Source organism: Chrysemys picta, chromosome 7 (assembly GCF_011386835.1).
Source record: "Chrysemys picta bellii isolate R12L10 chromosome 7, ASM1138683v2, whole genome shotgun sequence".
Taxonomy (NCBI): Eukaryota; Metazoa; Chordata; order Testudines; family Emydidae; genus Chrysemys; species Chrysemys picta.
This window is the reverse complement of record NC_088797.1, coordinates 42301078-42322176: the sequence shown is the minus strand read 5'-3', so window position 1 is coordinate 42322176 and position 21099 is coordinate 42301078. Positions and strand designations below refer to the sequence as shown.

Here is a 21099-nt window from a genome sequence, read left to right as displayed (position 1 = left end):
GTCAACACTACCATTTCTTCTCCAGCTCAGAAAAAGCCAGACTCATTTTCTCTGCTAAAATGACGACTTTGCAGACTATCTTTTTTTTATTTTTCATTGTGCCTTTGGTGAAGTTAGTACCACCAATTCAACAAGAGTCACTCAATCTTTATGAGTATGATACAGACATTTTCGAAGAACTGGTTAAACAAGATTATGAAGACAAATCCCAGGATGCAATAAAGAAAAAGGTATTTCATTTATATTATAAATTAGTTATATAATCTTTTAAAAACCTGACAAGCATTATGAATGAATTAGTTGTCAGATCCATGTATACACACTTTACAGAAAATTCCTGTAATGATAGGGAAAAGGTGGATCGCTTAAAAATTGAAGCAAAGCAAAAATAAAATCACAAAAGCATTCTTAACTATGGTTTTCATTAAGGGTCTGAGAAACCCAGAGATATAGGCAATCACAAAATTGATGGCTGACACATCATTCTTAGATCCCTTACCCTGGTGTGCCCAGGTATTGCAGAGATCTCAAAAGGATATGTCATGTCCAACAGACAACAAGGTGAGCCAAAGATTGAAAATCAGCATGTAGTTAGTCTTAATTCAGGATTTTTGTTTGTTTGTTTTGATGTTATAGTAGTATTTGAAACACTTTCATGAAAGTATGTACCATACATGTAATATATCATAAACCATAGCAGTTCTTTCAAGCTGGCACACAATCAATTGTAATATAATACAGCTTTTGCTTTTTAACTTATAGTCTGTAATAGCTCTGAGTGATTGTATCCTACCAAGCAACAATAGGGAATCATTGCAATATTAATACTCCGTTTGTATGGGCTGAGGGGGATAGAGGAGAAAGCATGCACTACATCAATCCTCAGCACCCCCTAATGACCAATTGTGAGTGATGTTGCTGTCAATCCTGATGCCCAGGAAGTCAGGTACTTAACAAGAGATATACTCAAGAAAAGGAAGGAAGATTTAGTGCAAAGTGTCAACCTAAAATACAAATCTCATAGCTCTGTTCAGACTACTCCTGCTTCCTGCAGCTCCCATTGGCCTGGAGCAGTGAACTGTGGCCACTGGGAGCTGCGATCAACTGAACCTGTGGACGCGGCAGGTAAACAAACCGGCCCAGCCCACCAGGGACTTTCCCTGAACGAGCAGCCACTGAGAACCATTGACGTAGACATCCCTGTTTGGTGTTTGTCCAACCTGGTCTTCAAAACTTCCAATGATGGGGATTCCACAACCTCCCTTGGAAACCGATTTCAGAACTTAACTACCCTTATAATTACTACGTTTTTCCTAATAGCTAGCCTAAATCTCCCTTGCTGCAGATTAAGCCCATTACTGTTTGTCCTACCTTCAGGGGACATGGACAACAATTTACCACCATCCTGTATAATAGCCTTAATATATTTGAAGACTGTTATCAGGTCCCCCTTCAGTCTTCTTTTCTCAAGTTTTTTTTTTTTATTTTATTTTATTTTTTTAACTTTTGCTCACAGGTCCGGTTTTCTAAACCTTTTATCATTTGTTGCTCTTATCTGGACATTCTCCAATTTATCCACATCTTTCCTAAAGTGTGGTGCCAAGAACTGGACACAGTATTCCATTTGAAGCCTCCCAAGTGTTGAGTAGAATGAGACAATTACCGCTCATGTCTTACATACAACACTCTTGTTAATGCACTACAGAATATTATGCACCACAGAATATTTTCCACAACTGCGTCACACTGTTAACTCATGCAATTTGTGATCCACTATAACTCCCAGATCTTTTCCAGATAGTACTACTATCTAGACAGTTATTCCACATTTGATTTTTCCGTCCTTAGGGACGTACTTTGCACTTGTCTTTACTGAATTTTAACTTGTTGATTTCAGATCAATTCTCCAATTTGTCAAGATCATTTTGAATTCTAGCCCTTTCCTCTGAAGTGCTTGCAACCCCTCTGAGCTTGGGGTTATAAGTATATTTTTCACTCCATTAACCAAATCGTTAAGGAAAATACTGAATAGTACTATACCAAGCACTCACCCATATGGGATCGTACTAGATACACCCTCCCAGTTTGACAGCAAACCACTGATAACTACTCTTTGAGGATGGTCTTTCAACCACTCGTGCACCACCTTAAAGTAATTTTATCTAGACCGTACATATTTCACTAGATTACTTATGAAAATGTCATGTGGAATTATGTCAAAAGCCTAACTAAATTCAAGATATACCAAATCTACTGCTTTCCCCCCATTCACCAGGCCAGTAACCCTGTCAAAGAAGACAATTAGGTTGGTTTGGCATGATTTGTTTGTGACAAATCCCTAATAGCTATTCCTTATAACCCTATTATTCTCCAGGTGCTTACAAACTGATTGGTTAGTAATTTGTTCCAGTATGTTTATTTCCAAGTGTCCAAGTTAAGCTGACTGGTCTATAATTCTGCTGGTCTTTTCTGTTTCCCTTTTTAAAGATGGGTACTATGTTTGCCCTTCTCTAGTCCTCTGGGACCTCATTTAACCTCCATGAGTTCTCAAAGATAATTGATAATGTTTCCAAGATTACTTCAGTTAGTTCCTTAAGCACCTTCAGATGAATTTAATCTGTCCTGCACAACTTGAATATATCTAACGTATCTAAATATTCTTTAACCTGTTCTTTCCATATTTTGGCTTGCAGTTATGCCTTTAATATTGCCTTTTTGAGAAACTGCCAGATCTCCTGAACTCCTTAATCCCTTAGGGTACGGCTTCACTACCCGCCGTATCGGCGGGTAGCAATCGATTTATCCGGGATCGATATATCGCGTCTCATTAAGACGCGATATATCAATCCCCGAACGCGCTCACCGTCGACTCCGGAACTCCACCAGAGCGAGCGGCGGTAGCGCAGTCGACGGGGGAGCCTCGGCCGTCGATCCCGCGCTGTCTGGACCCCAGGTAATTCGATCCAAGATACTTCGACTTCAGCTACGCTATTTGCGTAGCTGAAGTTGCGTATCTTGGATCGATCCCCCCCCCAGTGTAGACCAGCCCTTAGATTTTCTTCCCATGGGATCTTACCTGCCAGTTCTCTAAATTCGTTAAGTCTGCTTTTTTGAATTCTATCTATGAATCTTTATTGTGCCACTTTCGCTTCTTGCTTTCTTCAGGGTACATCTACACTACAGGGGGGAGTCGATTTAAGATACGCAAATTCAGCTACGTGAATAGCGTAGCTGAATTCGACGTATCACAGCCGACTTACCCCGTTGTGAGGACGGCGGCAAAATCGACTTCTGCGGCTTTTTGTCGGCGGCGCTTACTACCACCTCCGCTGGTGGAGTTAGAGCGCCGATTCGGGGATCGATTGTCGCGTCCCAACGGGACGCGATAAATCGATCCCCGAGAGGTCGATTTCTACCCGCCGATTCAGGCGGGTAGTATAGACCAGACCTTAGAATCATGAAATCTATTATTTCACCATCACTTTCACCCAAATTGCCTTCTACCTTCAGATGTGCAACTGATTCATCCATGTTGGTCAGAATGAAGTCTAAAATGGCTGTTCCCCTGGTTATTTTGTCTGTTTTCTGAAACAATACATTCCAAAAATTTATTGGAAATTTTGTGTTTTGCTATATTACTTTTCCAATAGTTAAGTCCCCTATTATTACCAGATCTTATGTTTTGGATATTTCTGTTATTTGTGCTAGAAATGACTCATCTACCACCTCTAGTCAATCAGTATAGGTTATGGGTTGCAGCAATTATACAATCAAGTCTTATCTTACTTGTATTTACATTAATTCCTCTCACTTCATCCTTCTTCAAATATTTCAGCTGTTAACCTAAAGCATACAGTAGATCTTTGCTTTATTCTAAATTTGTGTGAATCATTTCTACATCAGGTGTTTATTTGGTTACCATACCATTCATTTACACAAATGAAAGGACTGGAGACCACTTAAACTAGATGTATGAACAACTGATAGCTACCTAAGAAGTCAACAGCCTTTACAAAATTACTGAAAAGACTAAAGCTTAATATAAGCAGGCAAAGCATCAGATGATATTTACTTTTTAAATTATTTTGATAAGAGGGAGACTACTTCATGACCAAAAAGCAAAATGAGAAGGCATATATCTAAATGGGGGAAAAGTCAGTAGATATGTACTTGACTGATTCAAATGCCCAAATCAAAGTCCATATAAACAGTGCATATAATTAAACTGAAAGTCTACTGTAGGCCACTCTGCATAGTAAAGTGTTAGCAATGCAGCTGGTCATTATTTCCATCAAAACAGTTTTCCACAGACAAATATTTCCTTGCAACAAAAAAATAAAATAGTTCCTTATGTGCTACAAGTATGTCTAAATATGTTCCAAAATTCCAAATTAAAAAAAAAAAAAAAAAGGTAAAAAAGATCAATAATTTAAAAGGCCCAATAATTTTTGACTATTTGCTTCCTGACTATTTCTACCACTGAACCTAATCAAAACACGTGACCACAGTTTTTTCTGGCCTAATACTTTTGTACATGCCCAATTGAAAATCTAGGTTTCATATGGCCAATTTCAATCTGTAGCAATGTATTTAAACTCAGTTATAAACCACTGAAAATAGTGATTTTTAACAGAAATGCTAACAGACCCTTACTAAAAGTGTGTAAATATCACCACTGTAAAGCCTTTCTTTAAAGTGAATATTATATTCTGTTCAGATAAACATTGAGATGAAACTGATTATAACATTTATTAGTTGAAACCATAATATATGTTATTAGCTCTCTCTTTGGATGCACAACTCCACTCTGTCAACACAAATACTAAATTTAGAAAAAAAGAAAAATCAAAAAGGATTGACATTTTAATTAACTCTTATCTGCATAAACCTGCATATACATATGTGCTGTTTTACCTACAGAGTCAACTAAGCTTTACATTCTACAAAAGAAAATAATTGTTGATCAAAACAAATTCTATCACTTAAAAATTAAAAGCAAACACTCAGAACGAAGGGGGCAGGGCTTGCCAGCCAACAAAATGAGATAGTTCAGTGTGGAGTTCAGCTTTGTCATTGGGTCTGATTCCAGTTTTCTGTTTTTTTGGAATAGTTAAGTCTGAAGAGAGGATCAAGGAGAACTCTAGCCCTACCATGGCGCTTCTTTAACAGGGTGGACTAAAGCATAATAGCCTAGATACTATTTTGAAGAGAAAGGAGAGGAGGAATGGAGTAGCTTGAGACACTACATTTTTCAAAGAAAGAAAAATGGAGGCAAAGGGTAGGGCAGAGATTGGGCCACTACTATTCTCATACGTTGGGAGCAGGAAGAGGAGCAAAGCACTGAGCCAGAGCTCTTTTAAGAGTAGTAGGGAGAAAGGTACAGTTAGACTCATAGGGTATGTCTACACTACGGGATTAATCCGAATTTATATAATTCGGATTTGAAAAACAGGTTGTATAAAGTCGAAATGTATGCGGCCACACTAAGCACATTAATTCGGTGGTGTGCGTCCAAGTACCGGGGCTAGCATCGATTTCTGCACCGTTGCACTGTGGGTAGCTATCCCATAGCTATCCCATAGTTCCCGCAGTCTCCCGCGCCCATTGGGATTGTGGGTTAAGATCCCAGTGCCTGATGGGACAAAAAACATCGTCGCAGGTGGTTCTGCGTACAGCCTCACCTCCTCCCTCCCTCCTCCCTCCCTGCATGAAAGCAACGGACGGCAGACAACCATTTTCGCGCCTTTTTTCCTGGGTGGGTGAACACTGCAGACTCCATACCATGGCAAGCATGGAGCCCGCTGAGCTCAAGACAGCAGTCATGAACATTGTAAACACCTCGCGCGTTCTCGTGGAGTTTATGCTCAGCCAGGACCAGAAAAACGAGGCGAGGAGGCGGCGGCAGCGCAGCGACAAGCATGATGAGGACATTGACAAGGACACGGATACAGAATTCTGTGAAACCACGGGCCCCGGTGCTTTGGAGATCATGTTGTTAATGGGGCACATTCTATCCATGGAACGCCGATTCTAGGCAAGGGAAACAAGCACAGACTGGTGGGACCGCATAGTGTTGCAGGTCTGGGACGATTCCCAGTGGCTGCGGAACTTTCGCATGCGTAAGGGCACTTTCATGGAACTTTGTGACTTGCTGTCCCCTGCCCTGAAACGCCAGAATAACAAGATGAGAGCAGCCCTCACAGTTGAGAAGCGCGTGGCGATAGCCCTGTGGAAGCTTGCAACGCCAGACAGCTACCGGTCAGTCGGGAATCAATTTGGAGTGGGCAAATCTACTGTGGGGGCTGCTGTGATGCAAGTAGCCAAAGCAATCACTCAGGTGCTGCTACGAAAGTTAGTGACTCTGGGAAATGTGCAGGCTATAGTGGATGGTTTTGCTGCAATGGGATTCCCTAACTGTGGTGGGGCGATAGACGGAACCCATATCCCTATCTTGGCACCGGAGCACCAAGCCACCGAGTACATAAACCGCAAGGGGTACTTTTCAATGGTGCTGCAAGCACTTGTGGATCACAAGGGACGTTTCACTAACATCAACGCGGGCTGGGCGGGAAGGGTTCATGACGCTCGCGTTTTCAGGAACACTACTCTGTTTAAAGGGCTGCAGCAAGGGACTTACTTTCCGGACCAGAAAATAACCGTTGGGGATGTTGAAATGCCAATAGTTATTCTTGGGGACCCCGCCTACCCCTTAATGCCATGGCTCATGAAGCCATACACAGGCAGCCTGGACAGGAGTCAGGAGCTGTTTAACTACAGGCTAAGCAAGTGCAGAATGGTGGTAGAATGTGCATTTGGCCGTTTAAAAGGTCGCTGGCGATCATTATTGACTCGCTCTGACCTCAGCCAAAGAAATCTCCCCATTGTTATTTCTGCTTGCTGTGTGCTCCACAATCTCTGTGAAAGTAAGGGGGAGACATTTATGGCGGGGTGGGAGGCTGAGGCAAATCGCCTGGCGCAGCCAGACACCAGGGCGATTAGAAGAGCACACCAGGAAGCGCTGTGCATCAGAGAAGCTTTAAAAACCAGTTTCATGACTGGCCAGACTACAGTGTGAAATATCTGTTTGTTTCTCCTTCATGAAAACCCGCCCCCTTTATTGACTGATTTTCTGTAAGGAACCCACCCTCCCCCTTCCCCCAGCTTTCTTTCAAACCAAATAAAGTTACTATCATTTAAAAATCATTTATTCTTTATTAATAGATTAGAAAAAGAGGGAGGGAACCCGGGTGGTATTTGGGAGGAGGATTGCTGGGAAGGAAAAAGCCACAAAGAAAAGGTTAAAAAAATGACAGCCTTTTGCTTGGGCTGTCTACTGGGGTGGAATGGGAAGGTGTACGGAGCCTCCCCCCCCCCCGTGTTCTTACACGTCTGGGTGAGGAGGATACGGAACATGGGGAGGGGGGAGGGTGGAACAGGGGCTGAAGCGGCAGTCTGTTTTCCAGCAGCCATTCCTGAAGCTCCACCAGACGCCGGAGCATGTCTGTTTGCTCACGCAGCAGCCCCAGCGTTGCATCCTGCCTCCTCTGGTCTTCCTGCCGCCACCTTTCATCTCGAGCGTCTCTCCTCTCCTCACGTTGGTCCCTCCTGTCCTCACGTTGGTCCCTCCTGTCCTCACGTTGGTCCCTCCTGTCCTCACGTTCACTGGCTTCTTTCCTATACTTTGAAACTGTTTCCTTCCACTCATTCAGATGAGCTCTGTCACTGCGGCTGGATTCCATAATTTCAGAAAACATCTCGTCTCGCGTTCTCTTCTTACGACGCCTTATCTGTGATAACCTTCGGGATGGAGGAGGGAGGCTTGAGGAATTTGCAGCTGCTGTAGGGAGGGGAAAAAAGAGAGAATTGTTTAAAAAGCTACATTTTGCAGAACAATGCTTATACTCTTTCACGGTGACCAACACTATTCACATTACATAGCACATGTGATTTCTGTGCAAGGTCGCATTTTGCCTCTTAATGCTGAGTGCCTGTGGCTTTGCTGCTAGAGATCACAGGTCTGGGCAACAGAATTCGGCTTGCATGCGGCCATGGTAAGCCATTGTTTTACAGCTTCTGCGCCCTCCTTTCCCACATACCAAGCATAGCCTGTAGAGTGCTGCGGTTTTTCTGTTAACATTCAGCAGCAGCAGCAGAAAACAAACTAACCACCCCCCCCCTCTCGCCATGAATTCTCTGGGATGATCGCTGTACCCCTCCCCCCCACCGCGTGGCTGGTATCAGGGAAGATCCCTGCAGGCACCAAACTAACACACACCCCCCGCCGCCGCCCCCCCCCTCCCGCCATGAATTCTCTGGGATGATCACGGTACCCCTCCCCCCACCATGTGGCTGGTAACAGGGAAGATCCCTGCTAGCCAAACGCGAAAAACTCAGGGCCAATTTCCCATTTGCGCTTGGCTAACTGCAGGGAAGGATTTATTTTCCGCCACAGGCAAACAGCCCAGTAGGAACGGCCACCTCTGTCCCCTTAATTAAGTTCCCGTATTTCAACCAGGTTACCAGGAGTGATATCACTCTCCTGAGGATTACACAACAAGATAAAGAACGGATGTTGCTTGAATGCCAGCAAACACCGGGACCATACGCTGCCAGGCTTTGTCAGGCAATGATACCAGATTACTTGCTGCAAGCATGGCGTGGTCAAGTGTCCTACCATGGAGGAGGGAATAAGGATGCACTGCCCAGAAACCTTGTGGCAAGGCTTTCGGAGTACCTCCAGGAGAGCTTCATGGAGATGTCCCTGGAGGATTTCCGCTCCATCCCCAGACACGTTAACAGACTTTTCCAGTAGCTGAACTGACCGCGAATGCATCTCAAGTCCTCAGGGCAAAGTAATCATTAAAAACCGTTTGCTTTTAAAACAAGTTTTATATTTTAAAAGGTAAACTCACCTGAGGTCCCTTCCATGGGGTCAGAGTCTTGGGTACTGGCTTGGGAGGGTACTTCAGTCAGGGTGAGAAAAAGATCCTGGCTGTTAAGGAGAACGGAGTGCTGTGTGCTCTCTGCAAGCTCATCCTCATCCTCCTCCTCTCCCCCATCGGCAGAATCCTCAGGCGTCGCTGATGAGACTATCCCCGACCCAGAATCCACGATCACACGTGGGGTAGTGGTGGCAGCCCCCCCTAGAATTGCATGCAGCTCGGCGTAGAAGACATCAGAGACAGCAACAAAGGAGACAGGGGCCCAATATAAATTTGCTTATTGTATGTATGGGGCCAATTAAGTTATTTACAGAAGAGGAAAGACATCTGAAAGTTTCAAAGAATGACTTAAAAATAGGAGGAATAGGGGCAGCAAACTGCTTCATGTAAACTCCAGGACAGAGAATGATACCAAGTAATGAAAAAAGAAGAATGCTAACTCAGCAGTTTAAGATGTGTTCATTATATCTGTGTAACACCATAATTTTTTTCTATTATAATATTATTTCTGTTCATAAAGGTTTGAAGACTAGTTTTTAAAATGTATGTAAAGATATCAGTATTTCATTCACATTGCAAGTTGTGATTCACTGTTATTGTTATTCATATCAGCAATTTTAATTCATTATGGCTTGGACTGATTATAAAAATTCTCTGAAGTGAATAAATATGATGAAACTTATTAACTCACTGCAAGTAACAAATGACAACCACAATACAAGCACTACTTCTTTGTGTTTAAAATAAACCTTCAGCTATATGGAGCGACCCTTAACGTGCTTTAGAGTGGTGAGTCAGTGACTTTACAGAGGGAGGAGAAAGTTGTCAGATGGCACCAGATTTTATATGTAAAAAGGCTTTTTTTTTTTAAATACTTATGTACAAATCTTGCCTGTACCTTCATAGCTTCAGTCTTTTTTGGCAGCTGGACTAATGTGCAAAAGGGACGGAAGACAAAATATAGGAGTAGAGTCAAGGATCTTTCTTAGAATCACAGAACCATAGGTTTAGAAGTGACTGCAAGGGTCATCTAGTCTAACCCCCTGCCAAGATGAAGGATTTGCTGTGCTTAAACCATCCAAAACAGATTGCTATCAAGCCTCTTTGGAAAACCTCCAGTGAAAGAGCTTCCACAACCTCCCTAGGCAGTCTGTTCCATTGTCCTACTGTTCTTACAGTTAGGAATTTTTCCTGAGATTTAAACTAAATCTGCTATGCTGTTGTTTGAACCGATTGCTTCTTGTCCTGCCCTCTCTGGCAAAGACAGAATAACTTTTCTCCATCTTTTTTATGTATTTCAAGCCTTTCAAGTATTTGAAGACTGCTATAATCTCCCCTCAATCTCCTCTTTCTATACTAAACATAGCCAGTTCCTTCAGCCTTTGCGTTCCATCCCCTTGGTCGCTCACCTTTGGATACTTTCCTGTTTCTCTACATCCTTTCTATACACGAGTGACCAAAAATGGACACAATACTCCAATTGAGGCCTAACCAGAGCCAAGTAGACCAGTACTATCACCTCCCATGGTGATTTGTATACTATGCCTCTGTTAGTGCAGCCTAAAATTGCATTTGCCCTTTTTATATTATTATTATTTTTGCAACAGCATTGCATTGCTTACTCGGGTTGAGGTTCTGATATACCACAACCTTCAGATCCTTTTCAGCAGTGCTGCTGCCAAGCTAGTTATCTGCCATTGTGTATTTGTGCATTTGGTTTTACTTCCTTAAGTGTAGCATTTTGTCTTTGTTAAATTTCATTTTGTTGCCTATAGCCCATTTCTCCAAGCTATCAAGATCCCTTTGAGTTTTAGTTCTATCTTCCAAAGTGTTGGCAATTCCCCCAAGCCTTGTGTCAGTGAATTTGATCAGTATGCTTTCTATTCCTACATCCAGCTCATTAATAAAGATGTTAAACACCTGACCCAACAAAGATCCCTATGCAACTTCACTTGAAACCTCCTGCCAACCTGACAGCATTCCATTAATCATTACTCTTTCTTTGCAGTTGTTTAACCAGTTCTGTATCCACTTAATGGTAGTCCCACTGAGCCCACATTTCTCCAGCTTACTTATCAAAGGTCATGTGGAACTGTGTCAAAAGCCTTGCTGAAGTACAGGTATATTATGTCCACCACATCCACCAAACCACTAACCCTGTCAAAGAAGGAAATCAAGCTGGTTTGGTATGATTTGTTCTTAGTAAATCCATGCTTGCTGCTAGTGATTACACTTCATCCTCCAGGTATTCACAAATTGAATGTTTTGTAACTTGCCCCAGTGTAAGAGGCCATGGAGCCTTCTCAGCCATTACGATAAACTGTCACCTGCATTGCTGTTCCACAGCTACTGTGTGGCCTGGTTGGGCAATAATTGCTTGTCCTACATCATTTCAGCACTCTCTCCAACTACTTGTGCCAGTTGCTAAGTAAAAGATTTGCCCCTCAAAGATTTTTTTTAAGTATATGTAATTCAGACTTGATGTATCATAAAATCCCTGGAGCAATTCTATATTCTTATGTAGTTGCAAATTAACTAGTTATGCAGCAATGACTGTTCAAAGAAGAACACCCAGATCTCTTAGATCATAGTAATGTAAATGTAGTGATAGACCTTGAAGGCAGCATTCCAAAAAACCCTTAGTTCAGGTACAACAGAGATCATGGACTTCACACCTAATAACTCTGGGCAGAATGTCAAAGCAGCATCAATTTTAAATTAATATGTTTGTTATATTTCTAAATTCAATTTCCATCTGAACATAATGTATCTACTGTTGCTGCAATTTACACCTAAGTAAAATAAAACTTGTGTATTTGACAATATTTTGTATATAATCAGTTTTCCTGCCTCCTGTGGAAACCACTAATGAGCTCTTCTCTGAAGGGCACTTACATGCACACTACAGCCGGGATCGATGCTCTGAGATCGACTCACTGGCAGTCGATTTAGCGGGTCTAGTGAAGACCCACTAAATCGATAGATCTCTCTCCAGTTGACCCCTGTACTCTACCCCCGATGAGAAGAGTAAGATAAATCGACAGGAGAGTTTCTACTGTCAACCCCCCGCAGTGTAGACCCCGTGGTAACTCGACCTAAGGTACGTCGACTCCAGCTATGTTATTCACGTAGCTGGAGTTGCATAGCATAGGTCGACTTACCGCAGTAGCGTAGACATAGTCTTAGGCTCTGCAAGAGGTTACTTACCAGAAAACAGCAGCAGCAAGACTGAAACCAAGGCCTTGTCTACACTAGAAAGGGTTTGCTGGTATAGCTACATTGGCTAGTGGAGATAGAGTTTATATCAGCAAATGAGGTTTTTTGCTCATGTAGCATTTACACTATGGCTTTTGCCAGCATAGCTTTGTCAGTTAGCGGTAGGATTTCCCACACACACACACACACACACACACACACTCCTAATCAACATAAATATGCCAGGAAAACTTTTAACTCTAGGTGGGTTTTGCTGGTATAATTAAACCAGCAAAACTATCTACTTTGGATGCAGTTTTATCAGTATAAAAGTAGGGCTGTCGATTAATTGCAGTTAACGCACGCGATTAACTCAAAAAAATTAATCATGATTAATCGCAGTTTAAATCACAGTGTTAAACAATAGAATACCAATTGAAATGTATTAAACATTTTGGATGTTTTTCTATATTTCAAATATTCGATTTCAATTTACAACACAAAATACAAAGGGTACAGTGTTCACTTTATATTACATATATTTGCACTGTAAAAATGATAAACAAAAGAAATAGTATTTTTCAATTCACCTCATACAAGTACCGTAGTGCAATCTCTTTATCATGAAAGTGCAACTTACAAATGTAGATTTTTTTATTACATAACTGCACTCAAAAACAAAACAATGTAAAACTTTAAAGCCTACAAGTCCACACAGTCCTACTTCTTGTTCAGCCAATCGCTCAGACAAACAAGTTTGTTTACATTTACAGGAGATAATGCCATATATTTCATGTTATAGCAGTCTCTGATGATGACTCGGCCCATTGTTCATTTTAAGAACACTTTCACTGCAGATTTGACAAAATGCAAAGAAGGTACCAATGTGAGATTTCTAAAGATAGCTACAGCACTTGACCCAAGGTTTAAGACTCTGAAGTATCTTCCAAAATCTGAGAGAGATGAGGTATGGAACATGCTTTCAGAAGTCTTAAAAGAGCAACACTCCGATGCGGAAACCACAGAACCCAAACCACCAAAAAAGAGAATCAACCTTTTGTTGATGGCATCTGACTCAGATGATGAAAATGAACATGCGACAGTCCACACTGCTCTGGATCGTTATCGAGCAGAACTTGTCATCAGCATGGAAGCATGTCTTCTGGAATGGTGGGCAAAGCATTAAGGGACATATGAATCTTTACCATATCTGGCAAGTAAATATCTTGCGATACCGGCTACAACTGTGCCATGCGAACAGTGGAATATGGAACTATGGAAAACACTGTTAACATACAAAAGATTTCATAACTAGTTTGGAACTTAGGTGCTAACCAAACTTACTCTCTTTTTACGGAACTCACTAATGTTAATTTTGTACCCAAAGTAATACTTCAAGACTGAGGTTTTGTTCCCTGTAATCATTTGCTCACTGGGCTTTGTGGGTCCTCCGCCTCAGTTGAAGTGATGGGCCTTACCATCCCAGTACCCAGAACAGGTACACACCTTCCAACTTCTGCAACAAAGGAAGCAGCCGGTTTTCAGACAAGTCTCCTTTCCCTGTACAAACAGATTCACTGCCAGCGAAGGACCATCCTGTGAACTGAATAAGGCAGGAGTCCGGTAGAAAAACTAGTATGTGATCATATAATTAAAGACCGTATCATAATGCATACACACAACGGGGCACAACTGATGTTTCATAGGCAACCTTAATTTTAGCATTTCCTAACTTTTGGGTGCTTCATTCTGCAACCTTAATGTTCCTTTAGTATTGTATTTTGTGGTTTAAGTTCCTATATTTTTAAAAAAGCAAAGGGAAAAACAAAATTTAAGAACGGCTAACCACACTGGCCCAAACTCTGGTCATCAGCAGAGTTAGAACCATTACATACAATACAGAGACCTCTACCACCTAAGCTAATGGAGTAACTAATAGCAATAATATGTTGTCTTCCTCTATGTCAGCTAGTCATTATTGAGGGAATGACACACACTTAGCCACCAGGTTAAAGTACCTTGCTGAACTAGAGCAAATATCTGCAAGGGGATAGGTTTGGAAAGTAAAGTTTACATACACTTGATAAAAGATATTAGCATGTTCAATGTTTCAGGAGAAAAATTCTCACTGACTTTTTATTCAGAAGTGTATTTTATTTTACTGAGACTATTTATGTATATAGATGGTCTCAGTGTATTAGGATTGTTATCTATTTGCAAATAGTCTTTTGAATGCTGATGTTTAAGGCCAATTTGAAATCTAGTCAATTTCTAAGATTAAGTTAAGACCAGTTTCAGGTATACTCCTGTTCCATAATCTCCTCCTTCTCCTCATTATTTGTTGTTTTATAACATTTTCCTATTTTAGAAATTCTTCTCTTTCTCCTCTCTGTGTGCGAAACCCACAAACAAAAGGGGAAACTGGGTATATATCAAATGCTGTCCAAATGCATGAAATAAACAACTTTTTTCTCTAATTCCTTTCAGTTAGAAATATTCATTATAAGAATAGTAAGCAGCATATTTTAAACCGTAGTACAATATTTAAGTTTGCCTTTAATGGTTTGGTTTAATGGCTTGCCTTTAATGAACACTCCATTTTTATTACCTTTGTTCTTAAAGGGAAAAGATGGCATGATTGTTTCTCCTGACTCTAACATACAGCTGGAACTGCAGAGAGATGAGAGTGTACCTAAAGTACCACCAACCAAAGATACAAGTAAGTTATAGAAAAGTTACATTATTAAGCTTTCTAAAATAAAATATTTCACATAAAAAAAAGAGTTCAGTGAAGGACAACTGCATATAGCATTCATCTTTTCATTTATAAACAAGGTTTTCATGAGCTCGGTGGGATTTCTGCTAACTCTGGGATGGAAATTTTAAAGAAGCTCCAGATACATTCTGAATATATGCAGACCAGTTTATCTGATGCTCCTATCACATCCTCTAGGAAAACACACATATTGAATGGCCAAATGAAAGCATAATAAAGCTAACAATATGAACTAGACAATCAGGCAAAAATAAGTCAACTAATTCATGTTGAAGTGAAATTCGCTCACCACAGCTTGTGTATGTGGTGAGTCTTTGGCTGGATGGCGAGATGTAAAGAGGTATTACCCTTTAAGGGCTCTCTCTCAACAATAGGTGAGGGGAACAGGGACAGGTCAGGGGCTGGGTCACTGCCCTTTCTGCAGACTGGAATGTAATGAGCGTGTTTAGAACCCACACAGCCCTGGAGAAGCTGTTTTTTACCTGGATCAGGCTGGCAGCTCCCACTCACCCACCCATAACATTTGCAAAAGAATTGGATTTCTATACGGCCGGCCATGGGCATTACTCTAGTCGCCCTTTTTCTTAGTGAGCTGGAAAGGTATTTTTCCCTCACCACCAGATTGGCCAAGACAGGGTGGGGTGAATTTTTTTTGCCTTCCTCACAGTAGGTCTGGGACCCAGTAGGGTGTGTGTGTTTGAGTTTGGGGGTGGGACTTAAGTTATAATGTCACAACTTCGTAAGTAATAATTGTGCCAGATGTCCAGTGTAGATAATCATTATGGAACGGATACAGTTATCAGATAAAATGAACTGGCAAAGAATTTGAAAGAAAGGATCCCTTAAGGGACCTGTGTAAGAGGGAATGTTGGGACTCCTACATCTGGAACAGCATGAAAATCTCTCTCCTTTCCTAGCCCCACAACAGGATGGTTGGGACCAGGTTGTGGATTATGTGGAAGTGATTATGGAAATAATCATGACCTGCATTATACAATTTATTGCAGGGTTCTTTCAGATATCTTCAGTGAATAAAATTGCAGTCTAATTACACCACATCCATTTCCTGCTGTCTTTCTTATGGCATGGCCAGACAATGGGTGAAGTGAAAAAGTAGAGAGACTTCTATGGGGAGTGATCTGCTCTCAGCACCTCAACTTCAGAGAGGAGCAGAATATGTCTGTACTGTAGCTAGACAGAGCTTAACCTGACAGAGCTTTAGACGTTAATCATGGTTAACGTTTCCGCAGGTACATTCTCCACTAGCTCAAATTTCCCAGTAGTTTTCAAGTGTATCCCCACAAATAGCTTTTCTGTAATTAACCATGGTGTGGGTCCACATGTGAAAGGAAAAAATAAATAAAATAAAAAATAATAAAACCTCCACCTCAAACCCCCATCTCCTTGTCAAAAATAAATAAAACAAAACAAACCACTCTTGGGTACGACTGCTATGTAGAAATCCAGGATCAAACAATAATTTAACAAGAACCATAAGTTAAAAACATCTTAATCAAGGAACAATTATAGCCTCCACCATCTACAGACATTTCCCCAGCCAACCAACATTCTCTGAAATGAATCATCTGCCAATTAGTTCTCATCCAACGGTGAGCAAAGCTAGTGCACCCTCCAACTCCAATGAAAGAGTCATGCAATGTTGATGGTATATTGATGACAATGCTTCTCGAACCACTTCACTATTTCCTGTATTCACAAACAAAATGAGCAATTGGAGTCTAAGGGTAGAGATCTGAAATCACAGGCAAAAGACTGAATGCAAGGCTAATGAATGGGGTCCAGTATTAACCTCAGGAATCTCTCAATGGAAAGAAATAACTGAAGGCTTACCAATTCTCAGTTTGCCCATACCTAGCAGCCATTTCATCAGGACTTCATTAGTTATGGGTATCAAAAACTGCCAATTGTTCTAGAAGGATCTTCTTTGTTAGGTGGATAGCAAAAAGACAAGTATCACCTATGCGCCATACCCAGATATATGTGAAAGATGACTAAAGGTTTCAATACCACAAAGAGTTAGAAATTAGAACAAACAAAAGTTGTAGCACAATTGAATTCAAAGCTGCAACATTAACATTGAGGCAAGGCCTGAATATTCCATGATTTCATGAATGTGCAATTTGCCTTAGCATCCTTTGCTGCTTTCTGCCTTTGCTGCAGAATTGTGCTCCAGAATCCAAATATTGTCCTATTCTTATAAGTCTCTTCCCAGCCCTTGAAAACATGAAACAATTAGAAATTGATAGTTTTCATCTTGAGCCTGCAGAATATCTGAAACAAAAGGTCAAAGGCACAAACTGCCCCATTACATCAAATGAGTTGTCTGAAGCCTAAAAATAAAGTAAACACCAACATTAAGTATTTCACTGCTAATTATTTTATCAGACACAGCCAGTAAATGGACATTTCCCTCATTTCCCAAAACGTCTCCCAACGAGCCAAAAGCTTCAAGTATTTCCCTACTCAACTAACAAAACCTTCAACTTTCCCATACAAACTTCTAAAATGCAGTTATGTTAATATAAAAATGTTTGGCACAATGGAAATGAAAACAGCCGTGACAAAGTAAAAACAATAAAGTATTGGGATATTAATTTCACTTTTTTAATTTAATAAATTAATTCATTGCCTATATTTTTCAATGTAAATCAAACTGGCCAGAAATTTCTAATCTGCCACAGGATCCAAGGAACTTGAAGTATTTATGTACTGCTTGCACAGAGCACACAGGCCATGCTCATAAGATGTAGGGTTATTTATGGTCTCACTCTCTGACTGGTTCACGTGAACACTTTTGCTTTTCTAAGATTTTTTTCTAACGTAACTTCCACTTTGAAAGCAATCGTTTTTAAGGAAGGCAAGTGACATTACAATCAGTTATACTGAATGCTTATACAGCTGTAATCAATTCAATAACATAGTTGAGTAACTCTGATAAATGGTGCTTCAGGAATAGATTAAAAAAAGGAAGCTAGAATATGTAAGTAGAAAAGTGCAATTCTCCATACAAGGAATGTCTAAGAGAAAGGATTTGATGACTATGACGTCTTTTTTGACCCTACTATCTTGAGAACAAATATATAAAATCCTGAAAAAAGATAAACCTTAACTCAGTTAAATTCTATTTTTTGTATTAGTTTAAAGATTGATTGCCAATCTTTTAGCTTTCTAATGATACAAGGAAATAAAATTCTTTTTTTTTGCAGATTTGCCCACTTGTCTGATGTGTGTGTGTTTAAGTGGATCGGTATACTGTGAAGAAATTGATATTATTGCGATTCCCCCTCTGCCAAAGGAAACAGGCTATCTTTATGCACGATTCAACAAAATAAAGAGAGTGGCAGTCTCAGATTTTGCTGATATTCGTAAGCATATTTAGACTTTAATCTTTTTAATTAGGTGATATGTGCTTATAGTTTAAAGTTAAATTCTTCCTTGCATATGGTGGGGGGGGGGGGGGCAATACCAAAATAAAATACATTTCATATTCATTGTTGAATTCCACCATTGCATTAATATGTATTATATATAACACACTACTATTAGAAAGGAATTGTAAAAGAAAATCTGGAAACCTAGCTAAGCCCAACCTATGGCGGGCGGAGGAGAGCGGGGGGAGGGAGGGCATAGCTGTACATATATGACAAAGCTCCCAGTCCTGGTTACCCTAATTCACAAATACCATGAACCACATAAGTAGTGTTGTGTCTCAATCTGGGTTGTCTTAAAGGAACCAGAAAGTATCAAGAGGAATTCACAGAGGTAAAGAAAATATACACTTTTATTACTTCAAACCTTTTTCTGTGCTGATTGCCCTGCTCTCCCTAACTAATTAGTAGGAACATACAGCAGAGAAACCTGATCTTAACTAAAGTTAAGCGTGTCACTATTAATGCAATGCTAAATATTTAAATTAAATACCAAGCTCTCAAAAGTAAAGAAATTCTACAAGTTAAGATTTCTCTTACATTGTCAAGTCCATCTCTTTGTTCATATGCAGTATTATTTATTCTCTTCTTTGTTGAAAGTGACTTTAAAAGCATTTGTCTTAAGAACTGGGCTTGCTCCTTTTTGTGATTCTTTTGGAAATGTGAAGAAGGCCTGGAAAGTTTATTTTATTAATTAATTTTTCTTATGCTTATCTTTTACTGTAGAAATTCAAGTATGTTCTTGGCTGAAAGAGAAAAGGACTAGATAACTAATCAAATGGTGACAGTTGTAAGGCCAACAGTGTAGAGAGAAAAGAAAGGGGATTTTGTCAGACTTTAAAAACGGCTTTTGTTTTTATTTACCTATTTAACTTCAATGACTAATTAACATTTGGAAGGACACGTTTGTTGAAAATTCACATGCCTTTTTACTTATATTCACCCTATCTGGGGATAGAATAAATCTCTTGAAATCTGTGTGTTCAATTAAAGTGAACATACACATCAAGGGGACTGAATTAAAGTTACACAGGCAGCTACTATTATAGCATTTCCAAACCTTGAATGTTTAACTTGGCAACCTTACTATTCTTTGAACAGTTTTCTTCAGTGTAATTTCCTGATTTTTTAAAACAACAAACAAAAAAACAGAAACTACAGCAAGTGGCACCCTCCTGACCCGCCACATAGGTGGTCATCTGGAACAGGACCCTTAGATCCACAGCACAGACCTCTTATCACTTGAGATAACAAATAACCAGTAAAAGTAGTAGGCTTTTATTCTCTGTGTGGATCAATCACTAATTGTTAACCTCTTTACAAACCTCTAGTGAATGTGTGTGAACTGAGAGTTTTTCAGATACTTATATCTTGACCACATTTGGGTGGATTTTCACAGGGACAAGAGGCATATCCCTAAAACCTGGGCAACTTCTGTGCCAAATTTCAAGTTTCCCTCTAAAGGATGGAGACACTAGAGCTTCTCAATTAAATGGTTAGATGTATATAATTTTAACTGGGAAAAACTACTTATTTTTCCCTAGCCTTCCTCTTGGCTGAACTGTTTGTTTTGTTTTGTTTTTCAGCCTAAGGCATTTGTGGAGAATTTTAGCCCAAACAATTAAAGTTTTAAAAAGTTATAAGAAACTGAAAACAGGGACTTATAATGCAAAGTGTTCAGCAATCATATTTATAAGCATTTCTACAAGAGCCACTTATAATAGGAGTATATTATGCTTTACTGAGTTTTACACAGCATGAAAAATAAATGTAATATTTGGGTTTTTGTTTCCTTTATATAAAGCTACATTAAGAAGAATTGATTTAAGTGGAAATATGATAGACGAAATTGAAGACGGTGCCTTTTCAAAGCTTCTGTTATTAGAAGAACTTTCACTTGCTGAAAATAAACTGATAAAACTTCCAGTTCTGCCCCCCAAGCTAATTACATTTAATGCAAACTACAACAGAATTAAGAGCAGAGGTATCAAAGCAAATGCTTTCAAGGTAAGTAACAGAGGTTATAAAAATTGGAGTAACTTACATAAAATTAGATAAATAACCATTATCATAGATGTAGTGTTTGTTAAATATTTGTAAACTTTACTGTAAGACTCTGAGCATAGGTATAGGAGGTTTTTCAGATTTTTAAAACAGTATGCTTTTTATTTAAGGTACATGGAATAACAGCAATGCTCTGTTAATGATGCAAATTAGTTTAATTTTAAATAAAATTTTGCCCCTCCTCACTTCTAAAATCCACATAAAAAAGTACCTTTGGCCTCCAAATTGGTAGGTCAGATCAGGGGCCAAGGCAGAATTTTAATTTTTTTTAACACACTAGGAAGTGAATTGGACAGGAGCTCCTGAAATAAGACACTCTTAAAAGAGTTTTTTTATTAAAAGATTTGAGGAGGACGAACAGCCTCTCCAAGTCTTGTGATACTTCCTGCGGAAATGTCCTTCCTGCACACCTCAGATGATCTACAGATAGGAGGAAAATGACACCCTGGTCTCCTACACCTACCTGTGTTCTTATTCAGTACCCCCCTCCTCCAGCATTATACATGTGAGTTCTGTAGAAAGAGGGCTTTGGAAGAAAATCTGATTATCTGCAAGAGAGGACAATTTTCCCTACCCCCATGACTCAGGAGGCCTATTAATCTTCAATGAGCTTCCATTGGTTCATCCCAGGCCTGAGTAGCTTATTTTGGTTTGTCTGGGACTGAGTAAACTA

At 40.0% G+C, this 21099-nt stretch overlaps 2 protein-coding genes across 7 annotated transcripts in view; one reads left to right on the top strand and one right to left on the bottom strand.

Annotated features, from left to right (window-relative positions):
* Nucleotides 1–21099, bottom strand: part of CENPP (centromere protein P) — a 328523-nt gene that overhangs the window by 264822 nt on the left and 42602 nt on the right. Inside the window, exons 8-9 of one of the 6 annotated variants that reach the window (XR_010589107.1) lie at nt 8913–13740; nt 14–7837 (exon numbers count right to left, since the gene is read on the bottom strand). The exons of the other annotated variants lie outside the window; for them this stretch is intronic. The gene's annotated coding sequence lies outside the window, so the exon portion shown is untranslated. Of the gene's footprint in view, nt 1–13; nt 7838–8912; nt 13741–21099 lie in introns of those variants that run through there. 6 annotated transcript variants of the gene reach the window in all.
* The window catches only part of OGN (osteoglycin), a 29452-nt gene continuing 8412 nt past the window's right edge, over nt 60–21099 (top strand). Inside the window, exons 1-4 of the mRNA XM_024102985.3 lie at nt 60–230; nt 14760–14856; nt 18141–18299; nt 20167–20369. Coding sequence (XP_023958753.2) covers nt 60–230; nt 14760–14856; nt 18141–18299; nt 20167–20369 — 630 coding nt within the window. The remainder of the gene's footprint in view (nt 231–14759; nt 14857–18140; nt 18300–20166; nt 20370–21099) is intronic.